This window comes from Equus caballus, chromosome 19 (genome assembly GCF_041296265.1).
Source record: "Equus caballus isolate H_3958 breed thoroughbred chromosome 19, TB-T2T, whole genome shotgun sequence".
NCBI classification, from domain to species: Eukaryota; Metazoa; Chordata; class Mammalia; order Perissodactyla; family Equidae; genus Equus; species Equus caballus.
Window position 1 is genome coordinate 65,194,662 of NC_091702.1, and position 14,733 is coordinate 65,209,394.

Sequence of the window (14,733 nt, forward strand, 5' to 3'; positions counted from 1 at the left end):
CTATATTTTTCAATAAAATTTAAATCATTTCAAACTAACTGCAGACATTTTTACAAGGACTTCCCCACACCCTCCGAGCTTACGTGGCTGCAGTTTCAGAAAGTCTGAGGGCTGAGGCAGTTTCTGATAACCTTAGCTTTCGATAAAAAGTGAGAATTATACCAGCAGATAATTACACAACTTACAAAAACACTGTAATCAAAAAATTGTATGAAATGACAGCTTGACCTATTATTGCACACGAGTGTACAAAAGTCTGTACTCATCCATGCATACGTTCAGACAATAGCCATTCACTGAGCCCGTGCTGCCAGTCACCGCCCTTGAGAAGTTCCCTATCTAAACACCTAAATCACGTAACTAGATAAATTATAATAGAATGAGTTAGGAGATACAATATAACATATAATACATAATACAGAGAGATAAATTCCTCTGACTCACTCATTCTGAGATAGGCATCATCTAGAATCTCGCGAACTACAGTGTGGTCCAGGAACCAGCAGAAGTACCACCACCCAGGAGCTGGTCAGTCAGAAACACAGAATCTCAGGTCCCAAGCAAATCTAGTGAATCAGAATCTGCATTTTAACAGGATCTCCAGGTAATCCCAATGCACGCTTAACTTTTGCGAAGCACTGGTCTAGAACATAACTGAAAATCAGTAAATAAGTAAAAGTGACATCTTGTACTTTGAAGATCTTCAGGCCCCATTCTGAGCCTTTTCACAAACGTATACACAATTTTAACAAGTTCAGCTACCTATTTTCTCAGATTAGGAACAAACCGGGGGATACCACTGACAAGAAAGAAAGAAAATAGGAAAAACTAATAAAAAGCCATCTCAAAAAGGGATGGCTGCCTGGGGCCACTTAACATAGCAACAATCTACGCTATCTGCCCAGACGGGCCCTAGAGGTCTCACTGTCTTACAAAAGCATAACAGCAACTGATGTTCTTAAATGTGCCGCCTCTATCTAGACCACAAATTCCTTGAGGACAGGGACCTAGTTTTATTCTTACACACTTACATTTGTAAACTGAATGACTCTAAGTGACTAAAATGAGTTTAGCTTAGGCAATGAGATGTGTAATACATCTCAGAAAAATTTCCATCCGACAAAGTTACAATAAAAATGTGACAGCATTTTTTAAAAGAAGAGTAAAGCCTCCCATTCTGTAAGAACCCATTCACCAAGCATCCAAGAGCAGAGGCTTTACTGAACCCATGGCTCCAAATCTGAACATCTTCTCTGACTCTATTCAAACTCAATTCTCAGGGACTGGTGAGTGGAGTGAGCAGAGAAAAAGGAGAAAGATTAACAGAGAATGGAGGGAGAGGAGAAACCACAGAACACCTCAGGGTTCCTCCACTCATGAAAATAAAAAGAGCAAAAACAGAAAGCCAAACCAAAGACACAGCAACCCTAGAAGAGAACAAATGCCCCTTTAGCGACCATGCCCTCCGTGTCCCCCGCCTCTGTGGGCCAGACGCATGCTCACAATCCTCCTAACCTAAGAACTCCTCAAAGACACCTCAACTCTAGAAACATGTCCCCTGGTGGCCCTCAGTCAGGTGATTACAGCCAGTTTCTGATACAATTCACTCTTGCAAACTTCATGAATTTCTAGCCACTACTCTCCAAATAAATCACTAGTTTCCTTGCCCACGCCCTTGCTCATGCTATTACTCCATTTAGAGGCCTTTTCCATCTGTTTATCTGACTGCACTATCCACTATGTTAGCCACTAGCCATGCGTGTGGCTATTTAACATTTGAAATGTGGCTAGATCGCATTGAGACGTAGCGTAAATGTAAAATACACATTGGCTTTTGAAGGTTTGGTACAAAAAAAATGTAAAATTATCTAATTTTTTTTTAACAACGATTAGGTGTTGAAACAATATTTGGGATATATTCGATTAAATAGATAACTAAAATTAATTTCACCAGTTTTAGTTTTTAAAATGGCTACCAGAAAATTTTAAATTACATACGTGGCTCACACTATACTTCAACTGGACAATGCTGGTCTAAATCCTCCTCCTCCTTCCAAGTCTACTTCAAACACCTCTGCTTCCATGAAGCTTTCCCCAGTGACTCAAAGGGGGAGTGGTTTCTGCTCCCCTGAACTCTCATAACACTTTTATTCACGCTCCCAAAGAACTGGGTCAATTTTACCCTGTTACTCAGTGTACCTGTCACAGCTCTCTAACTCCAATATAAGCAAAGTGAGGAAAGAAACTACATCGAGGCTACCATAAGTTTTCCTCCTATCCCCTGGAGAGTTCACGCACTAAGGCGATGTTTGACATCTGCTAAGCGAGAGCTGAATTTCTCAATTACTATACTATCTCTGTCCCTTTCAACGACTTCCATTTCTTCCTCAGGGACTGAAGTCCACGTCTACAAATGTCCTGTATACTTTGAGGCAAAAAGAGTGCCGGTGAGTTGTATACATAGAATGTGACAACATGCAAATCTAAAACTCTCTAATACATGTGGCCAACACACTTAGATCAACTGTAGGAATTCGACAAGCCTCTAAAGGTTCCATTTCTAAAAATAATGTTGCCCCTAAAAGCGTACTGCGACGATCAGCTATTTCAAAAGGCAGAGCCTTTCCCACAGGTTAACGACACGGGGTACCTGAAGTCTACCAAAAAATTACTGGCGGCCCGCCCCCAAGCCCGAGTTTAAATCGGGTAAGTAGGCGAGGGCTTGGGAGCAGCAGGAGCAAAGCCCCAGGCGGCGTCCACGGCTGTGAAGCCCGAGCTGCGGGGACAGCGGCAGGAAGGAAGATGACTGGCGGCAGACCAACGGTGGAAACGGTCGGAACGCGAAACGAGAAATAAAAACCAGGATAAAAAACATCTCAACCACGTGGGGGGGGGGATCCGCCCCGGTGTCTCTCAACCTGTGAACCCTCAGGCAAAGGTCGCGGTGGTCACTTCAAGACGTCTTCCCTTCAAAAGGTATTCCAGTGCCTCGCACCTGCATCCGCCAAACTTCCTTCCCAGCCAGCTCACCCTGACGCCCCGGGCCAGGCTCCGGCCGAACTCGCCGGGCAGCCACCGTCTCCGGCACGGCTGGACCTCGGCGGACGAAGCGGGGGGACACACCTGAGGCCCAGCCCCTGGACCACACCCCCTCCCTCAGAAACCGGCCTCGGCCTCCCGCAGGACCCGGCTGGCTGGGGACCGGCGGGCGGGGGCGGGGCCGGGCGCTGGACCCGGTCGAGCACGGGTCTCCCAGCCCCGCGCCGGCGCCCGCTGGTGCCTCAGGGACGGCCGGCGCGGTGGGCAGGAAAAGGAGAGGAGCAGTGGGGATCAGCCCCGGCGTTCACTCACCAGCCGTGGCCGCCCGACGTTGGCAGCGGCAGGACCTCTTCTCCTTCCGCCATTGCTGTTGACGTCCACGTCACTTTGCCGAAAAGTGGACCCGGCGCCGAGAGGGATTCCGAAAACCAATGTCGTAAAAAGGCCCTCGGAAGTCTGGGACTGAGCTTCTGGAAAGGGAATGAAAGAGGGAGGAGGCGAGCAACGCTACGTCACGGCGTCCGAGAGAGGAAGGCAGCAGGGGGAGGAGACTTGGTGGAGGCGCTGCCCTTCTAAAGACTACGTGTCCCAGGATGCTGCGGGGCCGGCGCCGGGCGGAGTGGGCGGGGCCTGGTGAGGGAGCGCGTCCAGAGGAGGCCGTGTGAGCGTCGCTTCCGGCGTCCCGCGAGCGTCTCCGTTCCGGCTTGGCGTCAAGCTTAACGAAGTGGGGGTTGAGTCGAGCAGTGGGGAGAGGAGGGGCGTGGGGATGGCCGCCTGCCGGTCACTTCGGGGCGGCGCAGGCGCAGGAGGAGGGACCTGGGGCGCGCTGTGCACGCCCGGAACCATCGTCGAGGAAGGAGAGCCACGTGTGACAATATGGACAGATCTGACAAACATGGTGTTAAATGAGCGACACATTGCGGAAGGATGGGTAAAGGATGGTGTCATTTATATTTGGCGTTAAAAATAGGCAGGACGTTATATTGTTTATGAATAGATGCGTATGTGCTTTTGAAAAATGCAGGGGAATGATATATAGAAAAATCAGAATGGCAGTTGTCAAAGATAAAGACAGCCAGACATTAGTTAGAGTAGTGACAACAGATTTTATTCAGAAACTCCCGACAGTAGGGGAGAGAGCTGGGCTCCATTCCGACGTGCGCGGAGGTGACCAGGGTTTTAAACGGAGGGCGAGGGCGAGGGCGAGGAGAGAGCAGGGGCTCGTCAGAGTCACAGACGGGAGGAATCACCGAGCATCGGTCAGGGGAGTTGTGGTTGGGCAGCTGGTCCGCTAGCAGGCGGTTCTCGAACTTCGGATTCTGACCTCCGGAGACTGAGGGACAGGCCCTGGCCTTCCGGATGACTGCATTTCAGAGGAATGGCTCTGGGGGCCTTGAGAAGGGCACTTCAAAGTTAGAAGAGATGCGTATTCACAACTGTAAGCCATTTCTAGTAAATGCTCCAAGAAAGAGAGGTCAGGAGCCTGTCATCAGGTGTTGGCTGGAACAAACAGGAAATTCTCCTGGAAGCATTGAGCTCTCTCAATGAGGCATTTTCTTGGGGAGCTGGGGTTCGGGGTTGGGGGGGGTTGGGGTCATCCTGGGGACGCCGGCTTATGCTGCTGGAAGCCACGCTAGAGTGTGGTCAGGGGTCTCGGCGCAGGGCTGGTGTGTGCGAGAGTTCTGAGTTCTCACTGTTACATTTGGGGCAGGGGAGGAAATGGCTTCAATTATGTTTCAAATGTTTTGTTTCTTGAGAGCTGCAAAGTGGTTACGTAAGTGTTCAGTATTCTTGATAGAGTCTGTACTTTGGTATCTAAAATGTTTCATAATTTTTAAAACTGATTGATTAAAATAAGCATAAAGCATTGTACAGCTATTTCATTTACAACCAAGAACACGTTCACTGTCTTCCCGGCAGGAAGAGCCGCACGTTCTTACCTTCTTCCCAGCCCAGGATCTCCACGTGATGTTCAATCCCTCATCGGGAAGATGTCTTTTAACATGGAATGAGGGTTTAGATGACAGCTGTCAAAAAGAATGACAGGCATGAATCTAGGTCCAGTTACTATCCTAATATTCAGGACCTCCACCAGGCCCCTCCAGTTGTTGTCAGTGGGTTTTCAGAAGCTTTTCTAAAATGGTTTTAAAAACAATTAAGTCGGTGACATGATATGCAGTTGTTCATTGGTTAAGGTGATTCTAATCCTCAACTGTAATTCTTTTTTTTTTTTCTGAGGAATGTTCTCCCTGAGCTGACATCTGTGCCAACCTTCCTCTATTTTTTAGTATGTGGGCCACCGCTAACAGAGCAGTGTAGGTCCATTCCCAGCCACCGAACCCGGGCCATTGAAGCGGAGCACACCAGATTTAACCACTGGGCCCTCTAATTCATTTTGAGTGTAAGGAAATCAGTGACTGCTTTATACTCTGTGTGGTAAAAATATTATTCCATTAAAAATATATCACTTGACACTTTCAAGCAGTTATTCATTCAGTAGAAGTGGAAACTTGTGATGCCATTCTCTGCAGTAGGCCCGAGGCAGCTTCGTGGGCCTGCGGCCCGTGCAGCAGCCCCAGCCCCCTGCCCAGAAGGGCCTGCGCTCGCTTAGTGCTCTGCTTGTTGCCGTCTTGAAATTCTTAGTAGTTTGGCCCCTCGTTTTCATTTTGCACGGGGCCCGTGCAGATTGTAGCCAGTTCCAGATAGGGTCAATATGATATTGATATAAAACCCAGTGGGCGCAAGATTTCAACTGAAATTGTGTAGTGATTATATTTTCTGGAGTATTTGTATTATCTGTTCTTTACTCATGCACCTGCTCTGTGTTTTACTGAGTATTCACTGAGGTCATGCTCTTCAGCAAGATGACATCCTCTTCCTCAAGTGGAAATTCTAAGAATGTGCTTGTTGGGGCAAGGCCTTGAACCCTGGTATGCCTTTGTCCCTCTTCCTCAAGCAGGGCCACTGGTTCGCTCCTTTATAGTGTTTGCTTGGGTCTGGCTGGTTCGTCTCCGGGCTGCTGAGTTAGTACAGTTCCCCTGGTTGAGGAGTTTTCAGATCATAAGCCCTTTTTCTTGCTCTGGAACTGCTGTGTCCATATTTTCCCCAATGTGCCTCACTTCCTGAGATGACAAGGACCACACTATGACCACTTAACATTTTCTAGCTGGCTGCAAATTTTCATGGGTGTAACTTTCTGAGTCTTTTTGTGCTTTAAAAAATAATCTCAGGGGTTGGCCCCGTGGCCAAGTTTGCACGCTCCGCTTCTGTGGCCCAGGGTTTCACTGGTTTGGATCCTAGGCACAGACCTAGCACTGTTCATCAGGTCATGCTGTGTGGCATCCCACACAGAAGAACTAGAAGGACTTACAACTAGGATATACAACTATATACTGGGGCTCTGGGGAGAAAAAAAGGAAGAGGAAGATTGGCAACAGATGTAAGCTGAGGGCCAATCTTCCTTACCAAAACTAAAATAAAATAAACTCTTAAAAAAACCCTCAAAGTCCTGCCATATACCTGGATTGTTATGTCCTTAAAAAATATAAGCGTGGGATTGCAAGTAGAATCCGTTAAATTCTAATAGTGGATCTCTGCTTAAAGAAAAGAAAATATTTTTCCAGAGCTAGAGAAGTATGAAATCCTCTGCCTGTATTTTCTTACATTGCTCTTTTCTCCTAATTGTAAGAAGATTTCAGCAATGATACTGGGAGCTCTTTCTGCTTTTATATTTCTTTATATCCCTCTTGAGCAGAGGGAGTTGGAATCTCTTTTTTCATAGGCCTGGTGCTGTGCTACAGTGATGCTAATAGTGGTGACCATCAGGGTCTGTGCAGAATGCGGCCATTCCAAGACGTGTCTCCAAGAAAGGCAGACCCAGTCATCCATGTGGGATGCGTTACCTGCCTGCATTTGTGCAGCCAGTTGTATTCCCACACCCAAATAGGAAGACGTGGCATTATTCCATATTATCTTTGGATAAAATCAAGTTACATTTTTTATAAAGGAAAATTAAAGTTTCTTGGTTTTGAATGAAACTGTAAAAATTAAAAATATTTTCATCTATTATTTGGAGTTCTGTGCCATATAATTATGTAATTTATATTATATGTCCTTAATTCCTATTATGACACATAGTCTAGTCTCCATAAATATTTATACAATGACCTAAGGGATTGTTTTGAAGTGCTTTGGAATGGATGACGTCATTCATCTGCAGAGAAACAGCCGGTGGGGATGGGGGCAGGGACCGTGAGCTCACCTGTGTGGCCAATTTTCTGTTAGTGTAGTAGAGTTTATTTCATTTTTCGCTATAATAGTAGTATAGCATTTATTTTTTAAAAAGAGAGAAATGATCATAGCTCTTGATCTTTTATTTATTTTCAAGTCATCTTTTCTTGACTTGCATGCATTCTTAGGTGGAGATGAAGACCTAATAAGATGCGTTAACCTAATGCTACATAAAGAATTACCCCAAAACTCAGTGTCTTAAAACAGTGAACATTATCTTCTCACAGCTTTTGTGGGCCAGGACTTGGAAGCGGCTGAGCTGGGTGCTTGGCTCACGGCCTCTTGAGGCGACGGTCGGGGTATTGGCCAGGGTCGCAGTCACACAGTCATCTGAAGGCTTCACCGGCCTGGCGGTCCTCTTCCACAGGGGCTCGCTCACGTGCCTCACGAGTTGGTGTTGGCTGCTGGCAGGGGGCCCCCGTCCTCTCCCAATGAGCCTTTCCACCAGCCGCTTGAATGTCCTCTTGACATGGAGGCTGGCTTCCCCTGAGAGAGAGATCAAGAGAGACCAAGACTGAAGCCACAACATTTTTCATTACCCAGCCTCAAAAGTCACTCTCCATCATTTCTGCAACGTCCGTTGGTTACACAGGTCAACTCTATTCAACATGGATGGGAACTACAAAAAGGCTTGAATACCCAAAGGCAAGACTCGCTGAGGGCCGTCTCGGAGGACAGCTGCCGCTTGAGAGAATGTCAAATCCCACAGGTTCTTCATCATCCGGTCCAGCTTGCCCTGATGTGCCCGCCCGTGTCATCTCAGCTCTGCTGAGCCCTCTGTCCTCGGGCCCCTCATCCGGCGCCGAGGCGTACAGTGTCTCCTGTGCCTTAACGCCAAGAGGGACGGCCGTTTGTAAGTCCTTTCATAGCCTCCGCTACACCAAAGGCAGGGCTGAAAGCACACATGGGGCCCAGAAGTTCTCGTCGAATAACAAAATAGTGATTTTTGTCTCTTCAGATGTCACGTGAGAGTTTCAGGATTCCATACTTTCCCAGGAGTTTTCCTTGTTATCTTACAAGGACAAATGTTTTCACCGTTATCAAAATTCCTTCAGTTGTTTGTAACTTTAAAGTCCCATCAGGACCTGCGTTCCAAGACTTTAAACTACTGAAGCCTAACGTTGTATTTAATGAGGAGCAAAACCAAGTTAATTCCCATTCACAGATGACAAGTGAACAGTTGGCAGCAATTTCAACATCTGCTTTTAATTCATTTAAGTGTGATCAAATGGTGATTAAAAAAAGTGCTGGAAACTCTAATATTTCTCCATTATCCTTCGAATAGTTGTCTCTGCTAACTGAAGTTGACTCTTGATGGTTGTGTAGATGGACCCAAAGTAAACACTGGGGCAGAGAGTGGTCCGTTTTTGTGCCTTCATGTGGGAGCCTGTTTCACCCTTTCTTCGTTCCAAGTTCGTTCCCAAATGTTCCAGACAAAAGGCTCTTGTTAGGGTTGAGTCACTGCTGGTTTGAAACGGGGATAGTAACCAACATGTTAGTTGGAACTAGCCTTAGATTTAAAAACTTCTTGCCTTTGTGAGTTCACGCACACGCGCACACACAATGTGTAAACAATATCCTCAGACGATGGCTGTGCTGTTCTTTATTTATAATCTGTCTCCATTTGCCTCATACACCTTGCTCACCCTTCCTTTTAGGCGTACTTCTTGCCAAATAAAGTAATTAGCAAGGAATCAGGTAGGTAATTGGATGGAATTACATGATACTTGCTTTTAATACTATGTGTAAGAAATATAGGTAATTGTTATAGTTTCTATGAATATATTATTTACAGGCTGGTTTGTCGAATACCCATACTAAGTTGTACAGATTGTTATTGTCATGTCTACATTTTTTAAAAAAAGATTCTACAATTCTGTACTTTTATTTAATTAATTAATTAATTTATTTTTTGGTGAGGAAGATTGTCCCTGAGCTAACATCTGTGTCAATCTTCCTCTATTTTTTATGTGGGATGCCACCACAGCATGGCTTGATAAGTGGTGTGTAGGTCCATGCCCGGGATCTGAGCCTGCGAACCCCGGGCTGCTGAGGCAGACCGTGCAGACTTAATCACTATACCACTGGGCTGGCCCCCATTTCTACAATTCAAATTCATGTAAGAAGAATACAAAATTAAATAAAAAGAATTCTTAGGGTATAATGAATATGAAAATGACCACAGATGCAAAAGCACTAAAAAATTTTAGATAAAGGATTTCTTCTCTATAATTTTGCTCACGCTGTTTTTCCTGGACAATATCAACTACTGCTCTGTTGTTAATTCCCAGCCATAACCGGAAAACTCCTGTATCTGCATTTCCAACCCTGGCCTTTCTTTCTCACTTGGCATCTGTAAATCTAGCCACCTACCTGGAGCTTGCTTGGATGACCTACAAACACCCCAAACTCAACATTCTGAAACCCAGCGCGTTATATCTGCCTGCTCCCCCGTCCCCACCTCTTCTATAGAGGTGACTGGTTTTATCATATATCCCGTCATCTAAGCCAGAAACTTGGGGATTATTCTAGCTTCTTTCCTTCTTCCTTCCTGTCAGTCATCAGGGCCTCTGAATTTTTTCTTCCTAAATATTTTTCAAGTCGGGTCCTTCTTCTCCACCCTGCATCTTTTCTCTTGCTTCAGCGCCTCATTGTGTTTTATGTGAAGGATCCCTTAGTCCCTGCCTCCTTCCACTCCCCTTCTCAGTCAACACAGCCTGGCTTTCAGGGTTCAAACTCACAACCCCCAGGCGAGATTTAGCAACTTTTATTTTGTTGTTGTTTTTAATCACTTGAACGTCTTTATACACTTTTCACTGTGTCTCCCCCTGACACACACACTCCCCATCACTTTAGACCAGCCCCAAATTTATACCTTTGTGACTTGCTTGGTCCTCAGAGGTATCTGAATTTATGCCTCTCGTTGCACATTTCTAAAATGGAAATCTGCCTAAACTCCTTCAGTTGCTCCCTGTCCCCTGTAAAGAATGTCCACATTCCTTAGCACTGATACAACACTCTCGGAGCCTCCAGCACCTCCCCTTCTTCCCTTGTAACAGACTTGAGCCATCCTGTTTCCAGGCCCCAGATAGGCCCTGCTGCTCCATGGCTGCACATCTTTGTTAAAGCTATTTCCTCCGCTTTGTTACAGCCGACTAACTTCCCTCAGCCGGTTACACCAGCCATACGGCTTGAGCAATGTTTTCTCTGTAACCCTCCCTCCAGCAGAATTATTCATTTATGCCTTTTGCCACCACTTCCCCTCATATATACCTCAATTATTGCATTTATCACACTTTAATTATATGTTTATATATTTCTTTTCTCCGCTAAACATGACATCCTGGGGACAAGCTTAATATGTCTTTACATGTCCAGTGCCTGGCAGTATTTGATACACAGCTGTAATTGCTGTATGAACGAATGAATGAATGAATGAATTGATGGTCTATCTACATAGGCCATCATTACTACAACATTCACAGAGCATTTACCATGTACCAGGCATTATTCTAAGCACGTCTATTAACTCATTTAATGCTACCAACAATCCTATGAATTGGCAGTGAAATCTGAATTTAAGTTAAATGAAATAGGCAAGCAGTTTTCTAATATGATTTATGAAGCATTTCTTTAGAAGTAGAAAGAATTGTCATGTTTGCGTTAAAAAAATAATGAAGACACACAAAAGGATGTTACTTCAGTGCCTTTAATTATCACAAGTAGGTGACAATCCAGTTGCTCAATTGGATGTTGCTTCTTCTGCTTAATGAAATCTTTCCTGGGAGAGGCAAAATCTTGTGTCACCATTCTTAGCCTGAAGCAAAAGAATTTCTTCCTGCCATAAAAACATTATTATCTTAAAAATTATTGATTTGTGCAAAGCATTTGGTGATCTCTGTCAGCAGAGACAAAGCCTATCTTCATATATAATGGTAGTGCTTACACTTTGCCCAGTTCTGGTCTTCACGGGTCCTAGGAGGCTCTGCAGAATCTGCACCCCAACGTTCCCTCCCTCTGCAAAGCTCTTTCCCCAGATCGCTGTGTGGCTCACTCGATGGATCGTGCTCAGGTGGGCAGAGATACGGGAAAGCACTTCAGCGAGGGCCCGACATGACCAAACGCAAAGAAGCGCCAGGGCTGCTGGAGGTTGTGGGAGCAGGCCAGTGACCGGAGAGACAGCTCAGCCAGGAGTGGGCAGGCAGCGGAGGGCCACTGAAGGTTCTCGAGTAGGAGACCATATGATCCACGGAGAGTTTTACAAAGGTGAACGTGGAATTGAGTTCAGGTTAGACTGAGGGTGGAAGCGATCAGAGACAGGGCGGCCAGGTGGGAGGCGGTAAGACCCTAACCTGGGATATTAGCCACAGCAGCAGAAGTAGTGAAAGTGAGAAAGATCGTGGGAAGAGAAAGATTACGAGAGACAGGGCTCTTGATTAGAAATGAGAGACAAGAGGGAGGGATGGTGGTCCAGATGGGAGAGGCTGCAGCAGGAGCAGAGCCCTCAGGAGGAGGATCAGCTGGGGGAGAGGTTCGGTGGAAGCGGGCCGCATTAGGCAGCTGGAAACAGGGCCGTAGCCCAAAAATTGGACGTGTTCTAAGGATACAAATCCTGTCAAATTCTGATTCTGGTCCTTTCTGTAAGATGAGAGGTAGCCAATCAGGAGACAGAGAATGGCAATGGGCACTCAGACGCTGCTATGGGGAGTGAATTGATGGAACGTTTTTGGACGGGATTTTGGAAATACTCATCAACATCTAAATTACGCAGACCTTTTGAAACACTCTTGGTGGAATTTATCTTACAGAGATTTTTGCCCAACTGAGCAAGAGTATATCCAAGGATGCTCACTGATGTATTGTTCGGCTTGTAGTGGCAAAAAATTGGAGTCAGCCTAATCGTCCATCATTGAGTGGTACCTCTGTATGAAAAAATATCATGTCGTTGCTAAAATAGAATGAGGTAGAGCACGTGTACTGACACAGAGGGATGTCTGTGATACGGTGAGTAAAGAAAGCAGGTGGTGGGATGTGCTGATTAATTAGGTGGCAGAATCCTTTCACAATGTATCTGTATATTGAATCAACACCACGTGCACTTCAAATAGCTTCCAATTTAGTGTTTTCTAGTTTTATTTTTTTGCTTAGAAAGCTTCGCCCTGAGCTAACATCTATGCCAGTCCTCCTCTATTTTTTTGTACATGGAACACCTCCACAGGGTGGCTGATGGGTGGAGTAGGTCCATGCCTGGGATCCGAACCCACGAACCCGGGCCGCTGATGCACAGCACACCGAACTTTAATCGCTCGGCCACAGAGCTGGACCCAAATAGCTTCCAATTTTATTTGTCAATTATTCCTCAATAAAGTGGAAACAAAAAATTTTAAAGAAAAAATAAAAACTTAAACACTCCCCTCCCTCTGCACACTAACAGAATAGTTCATTGGTGCACGTTCTGGTTCCACCCAGCCTTAGAAGCTGGGTCCAACAGCAAGTCACTTCCCCTCCTGGAAATCGTTTTATTCATTTATTTTTAAATAAAACAAAAGAGTTGGAGGAAAAAAAAAAAAGCAAATTGCAGAATGGTGCTACTAGTATGAGTCCACTTTTTCCATAAGGTGAGCTATCTGTTTGGACACGCACCAAGAAAGGTCCAAAAGGCCACGTGGAATTGTTACCTGATGGTGTTGGTGGGTGGGCTTTGAGGGGACATCACCTTATACATTCATAAATTGTTAGAGCTTTTTCCACTGAGCACGTGTTACGTCTGCAATAAGAAAATGTTTGGAATCTTAGAAAAACCACTTCTGAAGCAGGCCATTCAGTCCCTGATACTAAGGGTGAGATCCTGAAAGGAGGGCAGAGCAAGGCAGGAGAACATGGTGGCCTTGAGGTGTGGGTAGGAGGGGTACGCACTGCACAGGCGCATGAAAACGAGCGGACAGGCCTGCCTGGCCGGGCGCCTCCTGGACAGCCGGTCACTCTCCCCCCACACGCCCCTCCCCCTCACATTCACCTCTTCTGTGCTCCTTGATTAAGCCTCTCAACACGTGGCCTTTGCACATGCTGTCTCTGCCTTGGACAGTCCCCCCACGGCCCCCCACAGACCCCAATGTGTATGCACCCTCCTCTGCCTTCACATCCCAGCTCCCCTGTCACTTCCTCAGAGAAGCGATGGGGCAGCCTTTCAGAATACGGCAGATCCCTTTATTATACGTGTCTTTTACGTGTCTTTAGATGCACTACGTGTGATTTGAATAGGGAAAGCAAGAAATTAAAAATGCAAAAGGAGAAGGAAAGCAGAGTGATGTATACTTCCCTGGTATTTGTGTTTTGAAACATTTCTTCTTGATCTATATTGTCCTGTCTACCTGCTTCTCCTTTAAGTTTCTTGTGGTTCATAAATGTTTCCAGGCAGGGCAACAGGAGAATCCTGAAATCATCAGTGGACTCCGGACTCCTCCGGTATCATCATCCCCTGGGCCTTTGGACAAGCGCCTTTCAATGTCAGTTACTGAGCACATTCGGACACACCCAGTTCTGCCAGAGACCCTGGGGGAGTGACCTGCCTATGGCCCACCTTTCCTACTTTTTCCTCCTCTGTTCTCATTCAGTGCAAGCTCAGCATCACTGATTTTCAATCCTCTGAGCATTGAAATAACCCAGGAGCTTAAAAAAAACTGATGTGGGAACTTCACCCGCAGGGATTCTGACTGCTGCTGTAGGCTCAGACCCAAGCACAGGGGTGTCCTAAAAGTTCCCAGCGTGCTGCTCGTGCAGGCGGCATTGAGAACCAATGACCTAGATTAATCTTGAAACAGGAACTCTACTTGGAGAACTGGAGAAGACCTGACTTCTGGAAATCCGGGCCTGACAGTCCAATAGCACTGGTCTCTAAGGTGGTATCAGACCTGCTTCGTTCAAAAGGATAGAGGCTGAAGGCATAAAGCCTAACGAGGCCATAGCCAAGCATCACCCCTGAATTAAGCTGATGACTTTGGACCAGAGCACTTGCTCGTGGGAAATAATCTGATGACTGCACAGCGGGATTGGGGCAGTTATTCACGGAGGAGCAGATTAACGTCTGTGGGGACGGAGACTAACTCAGATTCTGTTCTCTGTCGCTCATCTGTCTCAAAGACTTTAGGAAAAAGAAAATATTATTTTAGGAGTTTAACGCACAGGAAACTTGAGGAAGGTTTAAGTTTTATCCTTCCGTACAGTCCAACTGCCGGGACTCCTGACTCCCAGACTCCAGAGGTTATCGCAGTTGACACTGTGAAGCCAGACTTCCGATTCCTGGTCCCTGCCCAGCCACCAGTCAGACAGCTGTGTGCCCTGCTTGGATGTGTGCCTCGGTTCTCGGAGCCTCGGTTTCCTCAGATGAAGTGAAGCGAACTAGGT

General features: G+C 46.1%; 1 protein-coding gene and 1 long non-coding RNA gene across 3 annotated transcripts in view; one reads left to right on the forward strand and one right to left on the reverse strand.

The window, feature by feature from the left end:
* The window catches only part of TBC1D23 (TBC1 domain family member 23), a 50,705-nt gene extending 46,864 nt beyond the window's left edge, over window positions 1-3,841 (reverse strand). For both annotated transcript variants that reach the window (XM_023623915.2, XM_005602121.4), the window contains exon 1: window positions 3,352-3,841. In XM_023623915.2, coding sequence (XP_023479683.1) covers window positions 3,352-3,404 — 53 coding nt within the window. In that variant the 5' untranslated portion in view covers window positions 3,405-3,841. The remainder of the gene's footprint in view (window positions 1-3,351) is intronic.
* Window positions 3,675-8,589, forward strand: LOC138919283 (uncharacterized). Its single transcript, XR_011429320.1, has 2 exons — window positions 3,675-3,970; window positions 7,458-8,589. It is a non-coding gene; the product is annotated as an uncharacterized lncRNA (long non-coding RNA).
* The last annotated feature ends 6,144 nt before the right edge of the window (window positions 8,590-14,733 follow it).